This window comes from Cloeon dipterum, chromosome 1, assembly GCF_949628265.1.
Source record: "Cloeon dipterum chromosome 1, ieCloDipt1.1, whole genome shotgun sequence".
Taxonomy (NCBI): domain Eukaryota; kingdom Metazoa; phylum Arthropoda; class Insecta; order Ephemeroptera; family Baetidae; genus Cloeon; species Cloeon dipterum.
In genome coordinates, this window is record NC_088786.1 from 9,262,220 (window position 1) to 9,275,451 (window position 13,232).

The window sequence follows — 13,232 nt, forward strand, 5'->3', positions numbered from 1 at the left end:
GGCCCGTGTTGGCACAGTAAGTTTAGTTGGCGGCCAGCTTAATTTCTTTCGGTTCTGCTTTATCCAGACAAAATGAAATGGAGTCTCCTTTTTTTCACTCCCGTCTTCAGCATAGCCGGTCAACAGAGAGCAGAATTCGTCACGGGCGCACAGATTGAAAACAACCACCTGACAACTGCCCACCCCCCAACCCTTCGTGTTTTGGAATGTTCCAGGCGTGCTCAGCACAATGCAACCTTTGCCGTTGCTTGCAGAGGGGACGCTTCAAGTTGTTGTCATTCGCTTCATTGACCTGAGCACGCTATGAGAGAGCCCTGACGAAATTTTTGTTTTTCACCTTTGAGTTCGATAAAATTGGGGAAAATGGACATTGTAAATGAAATTCCTGCCGTTGTAGATGCCGACAAGTGAGTATAAAATCAATTACGTAAACGATCTCTTCTCTGTACTGCAGTTGACCACGTTGTCTCTATAAGCTATTTAGAGATTCCTTGAATATTGCTTAGTCGTAGAAAATTTTGGTTAAAATTATTTTTAATTACTTGTTCAGTAAATAAAATTGGACCCGTTTTTTATCTTCTGTAAAGATTTGAATAGTGAAATATTTAAAGATAATACATACATCATGTTCATTTTTATTATTGCGCAATATGCTCGTAAAATGTTTAATTAAAGCGAGGATATTTGGTACTGCAGAAGCCAGGAAAATCCTTTTTGCCAATGCATGATCTCATCCCTTAGGATTTAGTGAAAGCCAAAATTGATCTCATTGTAAGTAGAAGCGCTTTAAATTTTTTGAGAAAAGTGACTGCAAAGTTAGCATTTTTAGCATGAGTTTCAAATGGTGAGGACTATCTCCCTGCTTAAAATCTGATTTTATTTCAAAGCAAATAGTTTCACTAAAAATGACATATTGATCTTGACGAGAGGAATCGAAATGGGCCAAGAAAATGTTATGAAAATTTGAAAACTTTGTATATTTAGTTTAGCAAGGTCCTTTTTTGACTGCTGCAAATTTTGGAAAAAAAAAAATCGATCAACTGCTTATTGCATCCAACAATAATTCAATATAATAGTTTTCTTGGAAGATTTTGATTCCTATTCCTTCTATAGGGGCATCACGATTGGCTCGGCGCTTATCATTAATTGTTAACAATCTAACAATGTGTTGATTGTTGAAAATTAATGTTGAGCGCCGAGCCAATCGTGGTGCCCCTACACTTATTCGCACCCCTTCTTATGCCGTGATTTTTTTATCCCAAAACAATCGAGTCGATCGACACACACCTAATGTTTGATAAGAAATAGAAAATATTTTGGTCACCGTTCGCATTACCTACTATTTTTTTAAGTGTTAATTTGTCTGTAAAAATGTTTTTAAATTTGGAAATAAAGGCAATTGTATTTGGTGCCCTTGGATTAATATTAAGCTAAATATGTTTATATACATTTTTCAATTATTTTTGTATGACTAAATCCTAACTTGTTTTCAAAATATCTATATATACCGAACATGTTTTCAATTGCAGGTGGGTTGAAGTTTGGAAGGAAGCTGGAGACAAAAGACTCCGGTTAAAGGAGTATGATAATGCCTTTGTCTGCTACTGCAAGGCTTTAGGTATGGTCTACTTGAATTAAAAAAATATATTTTATTGGAAATTCCATATAATTATTATATTTTAGGATATTGTCCAAACAATCTCTACTGTCTTGTAAAAAGATTTTATCTCCTGATGTTGTCGAGGAATTACAAAAATGCTTTGACTGCTGGAAGGCGAGTAGTTGAGTTGGATCCTACCAACGTTAAGGTACAAATTTTCAACTGAATCTAGTCATGAAATAATTTTCTAACATTCCCTACAGTGCCTTATCGGCATAGCCAAGTGCTGCGTCAATCTTGGGGATGTCGTGTCGGCTGAGGATGCTGTTGAGCAGGCCAGCAATATTGAACCTGATAATCCTGCTTTCAAAAAGCTCAGAAACGATATCGAGATGATAATATGTTTAACTAAGCAAGTAATAGATGCTCTAAAGACGGGTGCCCACAAAAAGGTAACCGCAATCCAATATTATTCAAATCAAAAAATGTAAAAGCATGCCTATTTTAGGCACTCGAATTGATAGATCGCGGTTTGGCTATTGATCCCGCTTCTACAGGATTAAAACTATTGAAAGCTGAATCATTGTTGTGCATACACAAACCAGCCGAAGGATTAACGCTCTCGTCAGATATTCTCAAATCTGACAAAAATAACATATATGCGGTCTTCGTCACAGGTCACTGTCTTTTTTATCTGTCAGATTTGAAAACTTCCCAGCAACTAATGCTGTGGATTTTGAGTGGAAATGAAGACAAAGACCACAGTTACAAAAGAGCAAAGCGACTCAACAAAAAAATCGTGAAGATTCAGTTGTACATAGATGAGGGAAATAAATGCATCGAACAAAAGAAGCCCGTAGTGGCAAAGGGTTGGTTCAAAAAAGCTTTGACTGTCGACCCTTATAACAAGATGCTGAATTCAAAGCTTCTTTGTACCCTCGCTGATATCTATGCCCACCAAAAATGCCTGGGACGTGCAATTGACTGTTGCTCTGATGCCTTAAAGCTGGATCCTGAGAACCGAAGAGCACTGAAAACGTGAGTTTATTCAAATTTTTCACATTTTCATGTTTGAGCTATTCCTGAACGCACTTAAAATGGAATTTAACATTTTCTATTTGAATGACTGGTCAAGAAGTTGAAATTAAAATAAATTCTGCGTAGACAAGAATGGTAAAAGAAATTGTGGCACTGGTTTGTATCGCAATTTTGGCTTATGCCATGCATGATCTGCTAACCAGGCTCTAAATCTTCTTGCCAAGTCCTCGCATGCAGAATGTATATTGAACTTTGTGATATATTTGCTAATATAATATATGTATGACTAGGAGCTAAAAAGGAAGCCAACAAGTAGGCCCTTTGGTGGCTCTCACACTCCCCGACTGATTCTGTTTTTCTCTTATTTGCCACAATTAATGAAATTTTAAACAGCACAACAACTCTCTGTCGTTTTGCAGGTTTTGTTGATTATCTGTGCTTGGATGAATTATCTCCCCTCGTTATAAATCATGCCCAACTTTAATTCCATATTATTAAACTGATAATGAACTGTTGTTAATTTTATTTATTTATCATATGATAATTTGGATCATTTAATTAAAAACTCAACGATGCATGAAATTAGTACACCTCAAAATATTCCAAACATAATTCGGGATAGCCTTTGCTTGCCCTTTAAAACAAATTATACTCATGTTAATAGATTTTATTATTTGATTATAGGCGAGCTTTGCTACACAAAAAACAATGCGAGCTTGACGCTGCGCTGGCAGACTTCGAAACTCTGTACACAATTGACCAGTCCGTGGAAAACAAAAACCTTCTAAACGATGCCCAAGTGATGTGGGATTGGTGGAAAAATAGAATTAATTGCTACAAAGTATTAGGAGTGACGGGTAAATTTACTAAGTTGGGTGCTAAAAAAATGTTTGAAAAACTAGTTCAGGAGCTCTGCCTACCTAATCACAAGAAGTTGTTTAAAACAAAAATGAATGAGAATTCAAGTTCCCTTTTAGAAGTTAGGTTAGCGTATTCTCTTATAATGGGACTCAAGAAACCAGTTAGTGTTGAAGTGCTGTATTCGGCAGGGGAAGTGAAGATAATATTATATTCCACTGATCCTATATATAAAGTAAATGCGCTTCAATCAGGATAAGCTAACTTATTTGTAAACCAAAATTCAAATGTTCAAATGTGGCCCTTGAGTGGGCTGGGTCCCTGTGCGGCCTGGTGCGCCCATGTTATCCGTTCGCGGTGTTATTGGGACCCGGGTTTCAGCATTCGTGCTAGTGCAGTGCGCGCCCTTACCGGTCCTCCGGTCCTCGGACAGGGATAAAAAGAGCAAAAAAATGTAAATATATATTTGTATACAATTCATGTGATTGTTTCTCTTCTATTTTAACACGACATTAATATCACACAGTAAATTAAGTCTGATCAATCAAACAAAAGTGTGTTGCTATATCTTTAGAATGCAGATAGACTTTTTTGTCTCTGCAGTATATAGTGACATCCATATTTTAAATGGAGTATCTCCCATTCATTTCTTATGCATTTAACGTTATTTTTATTCCAAGAAAATCTCTTTATATTTGTCAAAATATCTCGGATTAGATTTTTAAGCATTAATTAGAGCATAATATAATACACCATACATTTTTTGTAAGGTGAAAAAATTAAATCTGCATATTTTGTTTTGTAAAAAAGCGCCATTTATTCACTATTCATCTACCTGTACAAGAGTAATGTCAGTTGATGCAGTGTGCCTTAAAAGAAAACTTCAACAGAAAAAATATATGTGAACACATTTTTTTAACAATTTTCGGCAACTTGAAGCAATTCTGAATGAAATTTTTGCACTAAACAAAAATTTCGTATTCAAATGCATAGTGTCATTACCAGCTAGACAATCCACGCAGTTCTCTCATATACATATTCTCTCATATTAATTGCTTTAATAAATAATGAATCATCCCTTACTAATTCCCAACTGTCTAAAATTTGGCCCATGTTGGCACAGTAAGCTGAATTGGTGGCCAGCTTAATGCGCGGTTCTGCTGTATCCAGATGAAATTGAAACGGACTCTTTCTTCGGCGGTGCTTCTGTCGTGGTGGCTTCAGCTTTGCTGGGAACTTTCTCCGTAGCTGGCTCCTCCTGGTTGCTACTGTTCTCGAGGGCCAACTGCACGAAACTGCTGCTCAGCTCACCCTCCAGTTTCCTCACTTGCTGCGTGTTCACGTCATACATGAAAATCTCCTTCTCCTCATCGTCGTCAGCTTCATCCTTTCCTCCTTCTTCCGCGCTGCAAATTGTTTAAATTGTAGCTACTAATTCTCGTTATATGTATGATTTAGCCGATTTACCTTTTCGTTACGAGAAGGACAACGGACTGCTTGCTTGTAGGGGTCTTTTTCTCGTTGTCAAAAAATTTCTTGAAGGCTTGTTTGGATGGTTTTTTCACAAGGTCGGTCAGTGTCCTTCCAGCGACGAACTCCACGCTTTGTTCTGTCTCAAGCACGTGTCCATTGCGGCGCTATAAGTGGGTAAAATTACATTTAATTTTTTAAGTGGATTAAATTAAATAAAACTTACTGCAAATTGTTTGTCTTCTTGAACAACAGGTGCCAGAACGACGACGCTGGTTACGGCCCGGCCCTGCAGCTCTTTTGCAGGGGGAATAGGAAAATAGTCTCCGTTGACAGTCAGCGGCAGATAGCTGTTGTAACCGGCGGCGTTCAGTTTGACAGGGTCCAGCGTGGCTGCGTCGTCTTGCAAGTATTTCCTAGAAGCTCCCTCTTCTTCTCCATGGTGGTATCGCACTACTTTTACTTCCACAGGGCCAGGAATATTGTTGCTACCTAAATTTATTTAGACAAAAATGAATTATTTCCCTTAAATTGGCAACTCTTTTTGAATTGCAATTTGTCAAATTAGCTAGTGTGTACACTCAATTCTTTTTAAGGTAAATATTAGTTTCTAAAATAAATTTTAATTTATTACAATCGTATATACTTAAAATGATTTTTAGAGACTACATTTTAATTAAGTTTTTTTAACTTATTTGTTCTTTTTAGATAAATATTTGTTACTGTAATAAATTAAAATAATTAGTTACCTAGATTGGAAGCTTCTGCAACATTATCTTCCTCCCCTGACCTTCTGTGAGATGAAGCAGGAAGAACAATTTGAGGGACAGGTTCACTTGCGCTAGCAGCACCTCCCTTGGTGGCTCCAAGGAATTGCTGGAGGGCCTCAGGAGGAAGGGAGTCGACTGGAATGTCTCCAACCTTGTCGTAATCCAAGATCTGGATGTCGGCGTTGCTCAAAATTCCAGATTCCAAGAGCTGCTTTCTGAGGTCATCAGGGACTTCGTCGGGAAGAACAACGTTGCTGGGGACGGATGGCGCAGGAGTTGTAGTGGGTTCGGATGCTACATTATTTTTGTGATTGTCTGCCGTGGCCTTTTTAGTAGAAGTGGTAATTGTGAACAACGGTGCTTTGCTTGTGGCGGTGTTCGTTTGATTATTTTTGCGCAGTTCCAGTTCGTGCTGGATTTTCTGGATTTCATGGAAGTATTCTTGCTCGCGCCTGAATTGCTCTTGCTGCTGCTGTCTCAGCTCATCCGCACTAGGCGACAGGGATTTTACAATCTCAGGTCCAGCTGTAGGTTGTTGGGCAAAGACTGGTCTTGCGGCAGTATGATGTGAGGTTGGAGGTCTGTGAGTTGTTGGTGGTGACGGTTGGGGTGAAGTGTGCTCTGTAGTGGCTGGCTCGAATGTCGGCAGAGGCTTGAAAGCAGGTTGCTGCGGTTTTTGTTCAAAATGCGTGAACGTCGAGGGATGAGACGAAAACGGCAGAGGCTGCGGTAGTCTGCTGGCGAAACTGGCAGCAGAAGGGAAGTTGGTCGATGGCGGAGATGGCAGGGACTGAGAAAACTGCGGCTGCGAAGCGACGAACGCCTGGGGGAAGGGCCGCGCCGGACGACTCCTGAAAGAGCTAACCGTGGGGCCAGCGAACGACGTTGGGGAAGAGAAGGTTGGTCTTGAGGCGAACGGGGGCGGCGGAGGCAGGGCATTCACTGGTTCGTTGAACCTCGGGTGCGTATCGGGCAGGAAGCTGCCAAACTGGCTACCATCGTAGAACTCAATCTTTCCGGTCGATGGCTGCTTGAATGGCACGGGCTCCAGTTTTCCTCCGAAGCTGAAAGGGCCCTGCTGGAAGGATTCGAATTTGCCGGTGAACTGGGGCAGATTCGGTCGCGAAAAAGAAGAGACGAATGGGGTCGGAGAACCCCTCGGAGGCGGAGACAGGAACCTGCTTTGTGTGGGGAAATCCGGCCCTGAGGAGAGTTGCGGACTGAAGGATGACGACGACTGGAAACGGGGAGAGGGCGCGCCGAAAGATGGCTGTTGTCTCTTGGCCTTGTATGAATGCTCTTCTTTGGGAGCGCCAAAGGAGATTTTCAAGCCGCCGGTGGACACGTGCACCTGCTCAGAGTCGGGTTTGATGATCGTCCTCAGCGTTGTGGACGGTCCCAGGGGAGCGGGCGTCGGCGCGTACGTGGGCGGTCCGTAGGTGCCAGGAGTGCTGTCCTCGACGCCATGGGCAGGAACATCCAGCGGCTCTGACGGCGTGACCGCAGGCACCGGCTTATCGTAAATGACGCCGTCGCTGTGCTCGTCCTTCTTGTATTTCACGTAGAAAACCTCCACGGGCTCGCGGGGCTTGTTGGTGGCAGGCAGATCGAGGGGGGCCGGCGTCGGCAGGGTTTCGTTGGACTCTTGCACGATGATTTCAATGATGGGCTCCGGCTCCTTGATGAGTACATATTTGGGCGAGTGGGACTGGTAGTGCTGGTTATACCGGGGGCCGGACGAGTGGTACTTCCGGTCCAGGTCACCGCCGATTTCCTGGTAGAGAGGGTCTCTCTGGGAGTACTGCACCAGGGGCTCCATCTGGACGGCGTACGGGGGTGGTTTGCCGTGGACCAGACGCCTCGGGCCGGGCCGGTGTCGGGTGATCAGGGCAGGAGTGTTTCGGTCAAAATAGTGGCTCGGAAATTGCTGGTACCGGCTGACGGGCAGCGACCGCGAAATCGATGGCAGGAACTCGACATTGCTCGCGCCTCGTCGGGCAACTTTCTTTGCATTGCTATTGTCTGCGTGGGCAGCTAGAAGGTAGCTCGCGACGATCAGGACCTAAAATGATAAATAAAATATTGCTTAACATATTTTTATTCTGATATATATGTATGTTTCAATCCATTTATTTTCAAGATGTAGTTATGTGAGCGTAAAGGAAATAAGCATTTTTAGGGCATGGGTAAAGCCTGTTTGGCCAACCGCGCGCGGCTGTGTGCTGTTTGTGTGTGCGCGCACTCGAACGGCGTATAAAATGAAGTTGTATTGTTAAGAGTTCTACATCTCTAGTAAAACGATAATAATAAGTCACACACACAATACTCGTTTGGCACGTTTTCCACGATGTAAAAGCACAGCCAATCAAACGTATTATTTCCTCCGCAAGATCCGTTTGGGTTTGTTAATGAAGGAGGAAGAAGAGAAGATTCCTCGCGAGAAATGCATTCGTTTTATTGCCACTAAAAACAGAGACGCGCAGCTGCTTGATTAGAAACTCGGGCTGCCAAATCGCACAAATAAAACTAATTTGTTCGCTTAACTGATTGAATAACAATCAATCGATCAATCCGGAAATCTGCTTAGAAACTAAATCACAGTTTAGAACCAATAAAAGCTGCACCTTAACCTTAAACCTACTAAAGCATTCCGCCACAATGCTAACTGCACAAGAAGCACTTTCCCTGAGAGCACAAAAGCCGAGAGAGACGCGACTATTCACGTCACGTTTTGAAGCGGAACACGAGTCATGATACTCGTGCCGCATTGTAACATAATTTTAATTGACTAAAAATGTAATTGCGCTGTTTCTTGTCATTTTACGTGATGACATTTTCTGTCCATTTCGCTTATTCCACTGTCCGCAATACGAGAACGTGCCGTATGTTATTCATTTTATTTCTTGATATTTTTTGCGAGTGCTGCAAAATTAAAATTGCAGCTTGAAGACAACGGTGCTTGCGCGAGAGAAAAGAGCTATCTGCATATACGCCTCCTGCCAGAATAAATTTCGGCGTGCGGCACGGTCTAGATATTTTTCGGAGAGTGAAATGCAAATTAAAGTACCCGACGAACAAACACATGGAACATCCTCAAATTCAATCTCTTACACTCAGCCACGTGAAGAGAAATGCCCCTTCGTCAACGAGTGATGATTCTCGAAAAGCAAAAGACAAAACAGTGACACGAATAAATATTCGCACTGTAATCAAGTGAAGCAGTCAACTTCTACGGCGGAAATGCCACTTAGCACGACAAAATTTGACTCTTTTAGTCTATTGTTAATAGCAATTGCACGCACTAGACTTCCTAAATGTTGGTCTGTGCAAAAGCTTATTTTAGAAAATTTCCACATGTGTCAAGTAGTCTGACGGACAAGAAAATCACACGCTGCTTTTAAAAGTAAACAAACGCGTTTACAAAAAGGTTAATTAGGAATCGTTGATAGGGATGTCCGACAGAGTGGAGAGCGTGCCGCCGCGAGTTGCGCTTTGTGAGAAATTAAATGTGTACCTCTAACGCAAATCGAGGTCAGCAGGGCCTCCACGCGCAGCCCATCCAATATTTAAAGCATTAACTCATGACTGCGTTGCATTTCTTTCAAAGTTTCTTTTAATCTCGAGTGTGTGCCGGTCAACACTTCTCTTATTATAAAGTAGCGCACGTTGCAGTGCACCTATTTCCGTCCCAATCGAAATAATGCATCTCTGCCGATCGAACAGTGAGTCGGCGAAATGTCGACAAGTGGTCTGCATTTCACTTTGTATAAAAAATTAGCATCGTTTGGTCTAAATAAGCTTGGAAAAAAGAGCGATGAGTCAGAGGACCTTAATTAGATAATGCTAATTAGCTTCTAAAATTAAGAAAGTGTTGTTTGTAGTAATGTCTAGATCTTCCGCGCTACACGAGTGGAAGAAGGATGCAAAACTAGGTTCAGCAGGAAGGAAGGAAGGAAGGAGTATATATATATATAGAATCTAGGCGGCAAGCGAGTGGTAGTCACAGAAACGAGCAGCAGCCGATCCCACGCAATGCATTTCGTGTGAATGAATATAATACACGTCAGCAGACCTTTTTCACCGCTACTCAGGAATATAATTACCGTCGCTGCCGTCTTCTTTCTTTAATTCGCGCACACACAAACACAAAATCTCATTAATTGGCGAGAGAGCAGGAGAGAGAAAGTACTCAAACCGCCGCGCAGTGCGCAATTCTATTTATTTGGCTCTATCAATTTGGAGGTGCACGCGTATCACAGAGTTCCAAACGCGGCGTTTAGCCTCGACCTTGGCTCTTTCGGATCGGTCGTCTGACCTCTATAAACAGATTTACGCGCTGCTTTCTTTTCGGCCCAGCTCGTAATCGCGTCTAATCGGATCTTCATTTTCCGGAAGATCGGTTAACATTTTTTATACAAACCGCAGCGGCGCTCGAGCATTTTATTATTGTTGTTGATGATCCCAAGGTGGTTGTGCGTGATGAACCACGCGTCAAAAGAGCACCTGCTGCTCTTCCAGGGATTATTTTTATACATGTTACTTTATCACTCGTTTGATGGGAGCCTAGCCGTCTCGTGGGATGCGCTATGCTAGACGCACGAATGAATTTACACAAAATAGACGATGAAAATAATGAAGACGTATTCCTTCCGACCTTCGAATAAAGAGGGGAGGATTTTTCTGGTTCTGTGATGCAAAGAATTAATCTTATCATCCCCCAGGATGCGTTTTATTCATGACAGGGTTACCTCTGGATTTTCAAGAAAAACCTGCAGGCCTTTCAACAAAAAAATGTAGAATTTACCCAAATAATATAATTGCTGGTTCTCAAAAATATCCTTATACAACGCAGTTAAACAAATTTGTTAAAATTTGCATTTAACCCGTAACAAGCAGAATTTTTGCAAGACAAAACTTTTTTCAACATGAGAATTACACAATGATTACCCAAAATATTACTAAATTGCACTTTGGTCTGGCAAAATTACATTTAACTTCTTTAATTTTAAGTTCCATCAAAGAGCAGACTTTTGATAGATTTTTGTTTTTAAATAATACAACTATCAATATTTTCATTATAACACTAAACTTTTACCACATTTTTTAGTGTTTACAATTCCCAAAATAAAAGGGAATCCGGGACATTTTGTGATTATTTAATCTTTGTTGACAAATCGAAACAAGCAGTGCCTTCTTTAAAAGTTTCACTTTGTCTAAAATTAATTTAATAGTTTGCTCATTCTCAAAATAAATAGAATAACAACCTGCCTGCAGGGTTTTCCATAAAATCATAGGTTTTTCAAACGCAGTAGAGAATAAATAATTGAAACATTCGACTGCTCAGCACGTCCTGGCAAGTCATTCGACCTTGGACCCGGACCTTCAGGCGGAGGGTTGAGATGGGACCAAGGCGATAATTATACTTTCTCTATGTGGCTTGTTTAGTACTCGGACACAGTTTGGAGAGAAAATTATTGAACGTCAGCCATGAATTTTAATACGCTCGAACCATTTCGACCTTTCATATTGAATAATCAAAACAACGCGAGAGCCAAGACGAATTTGAAAATATTTAATCTGTTGCCATTGGCCAAGATTAAAAATCCATTACTGGCAACAATTTCGAGTGCCCTGCTTTTGTGTGTGCACATTAGAGGCGCATCTTGACCCGGTGAGTCGCGACCGCTCACTCACATGCCAGCACAATAAGAAAGAGATAATTACGATAATTAGCACCTTTCCTCTGTCCAAAATAAAAGCTAAAAACTCGCGCCCCTGTTCTGCGGCGGCGAAACTCGGATTCGCCTTTCCACCGTTCGCCGCGCTGCATTGTAATTACTGCCGAGCGAAAAATGCTTTAAGAAGGAGAAATTTCGGTGGATCGCGATAATGCCGGCAGACGTGTTTCAAGAAACCGTGAAAGATACACCGGCAAATCACCAACATTGATAAGGGAATAAATTTAATGTTTCGCGCGGCGATTCCGATAAAACCTTCGACTCTCCTTTCATACAGTTGTTAACGACTCAATACGTTTCCAATTTCTTTTGTGCCTTTCCTTTATAAGGAATAATCACGATCGTGATTTTCTATCAGCGCAAAGGAAGCCAACAATTTAACACCTTTCCAGTATGCAAATAATTGTTATTTCCGATCAGGCGAGCGCAATTTGCAAATTATAGCTTCCCTCGCGCAGTAAAAATGCTCTTTTAATCAGACATCCGCTTTTATACACAAGTTGTTTCGATGGAATCTCGATACTTTTACTGATTTCGCGACACGGTGCCTCGCAATCGGGGACAGACAATGCGTGTTAATGTGTCTTTGGACGAGAGAGCGTGCCAAAAACTGTAAAACCCAGCGCGTGGGCGCGACCACATTGGAACCCAACTCGGCAATAAATCCAAATCTGGCGTCAAAGCAAAAGTAATTTCATTTACACGTGGATTTAGAACAAAGATTAGCATCAGGAAACGTGGACGTGCCATTTGGGACTTGAAAAATGCGAACGCTTCCTTTCTCGGAATTTTAGAAACCAGAATATGGCTCCTTAAAAATAAATATATCACTGAAAATATTTCGCATAATAATCACAGCAACTTTGGAAGCTATAGTTCTTCTGATGACAAAGTTCTTTCAATTTTAAAACGTTTGCAGTATGAAACAAATTGGTTCCCAGAGGGATATAGAAACAATTCTTTATGGAAAATGAATAGACATTTGACTTGAAATATCATTAGATTTTTAAAAATATTTTAAAATGACAAGCGGAATCAGTTTTAATAAAATTTTAACTTTCCATTTATTCTCCATTGAAAAATGTATAAGTATCTTAATATATGAAAACAAAAATAAACATATTTAAAGTTATCGTTCTCAATTTTGAACTTTTAAAATCGAGTGTTAATTTAGCAGGTGGCTTACGTTCAAATTTCATATCATTTTTAGTTTTAAAAGAAAAACATAATTAGAAAATTGATTAAAAACTAAAAAGTGGATAGCAATTTTACCGTCGCGAGCGTGGTGGTTGTGGTGAAGGGTTTCATGCCCTGAGCGGTGCAGCCGGGTCGCAGGTGGCGGAGAAACTAGATTTCAATTCACGAACCGGGGCACAAGGCAAAGCACATCAGCACAGCAGAACAATCCAAAGTGCCCTTTTGCCGGGGAGAGAGCAGGCAGACTGGTCTCGGTCGGGTCGGGAAAGTATCTCCGGGCCAACTGAAGATGCGCGCCGGGCGGGTTGCACTGTCTACCTGCCTCTCTGCTCTCTCACCTGAGCAGCCCCACTCCCGACCCTCTCTCTCTCTCTCTCTCTCTCTCTCTCTCTCTCTCTCTCTCTCTCTCTCTCTCTCTCTCTTGATCGCTCGCTCGCTCGTTTGCTGCCAGCCTTCCTTCCTCTGATGACACTCATTAGAACTACAAACAGGTGCTATATTTTTTCAGCAGAAGACACACATTCCCGCATTTCTCTTCCGTCAGAGCTACTTGCCAAATTT

The 13,232-nt window shown here is 41.4% G+C and overlaps 2 protein-coding genes across 2 annotated transcripts; one reads left to right on the forward strand and one right to left on the reverse strand.

Annotated features, from left to right (window-relative positions):
* The first annotated feature begins 363 nt into the window (after positions 1–363).
* LOC135934856 (sperm-associated antigen 1-like) lies at positions 364–2,642 on the forward strand. The gene is made up of 5 exons (XM_065476853.1): positions 364–407; positions 1,530–1,618; positions 1,684–1,808; positions 1,864–2,052; positions 2,319–2,642. Exons 1-5 carry the CDS (start codon positions 364–366, stop codon positions 2,640–2,642), a joined length of 771 nt encoding a protein of 256 aa, XP_065332925.1.
* A 1,646-nt stretch (positions 2,643–4,288) lies between these two features.
* Positions 4,289–12,990, reverse strand: LOC135940934 (uncharacterized). The gene is made up of 5 exons (XM_065486072.1): positions 12,747–12,990; positions 5,716–7,798; positions 5,193–5,458; positions 4,964–5,133; positions 4,289–4,902 (listed from the first exon to the last, which is right to left on the reverse strand). Exons 1-5 carry the CDS (start codon positions 12,780–12,782, stop codon positions 4,641–4,643), a joined length of 2,817 nt encoding a protein of 938 aa, XP_065342144.1. The 5' UTR covers positions 12,783–12,990; the 3' UTR covers positions 4,289–4,640.
* Positions 12,991–13,232: the final 242 nt, after the last annotated feature.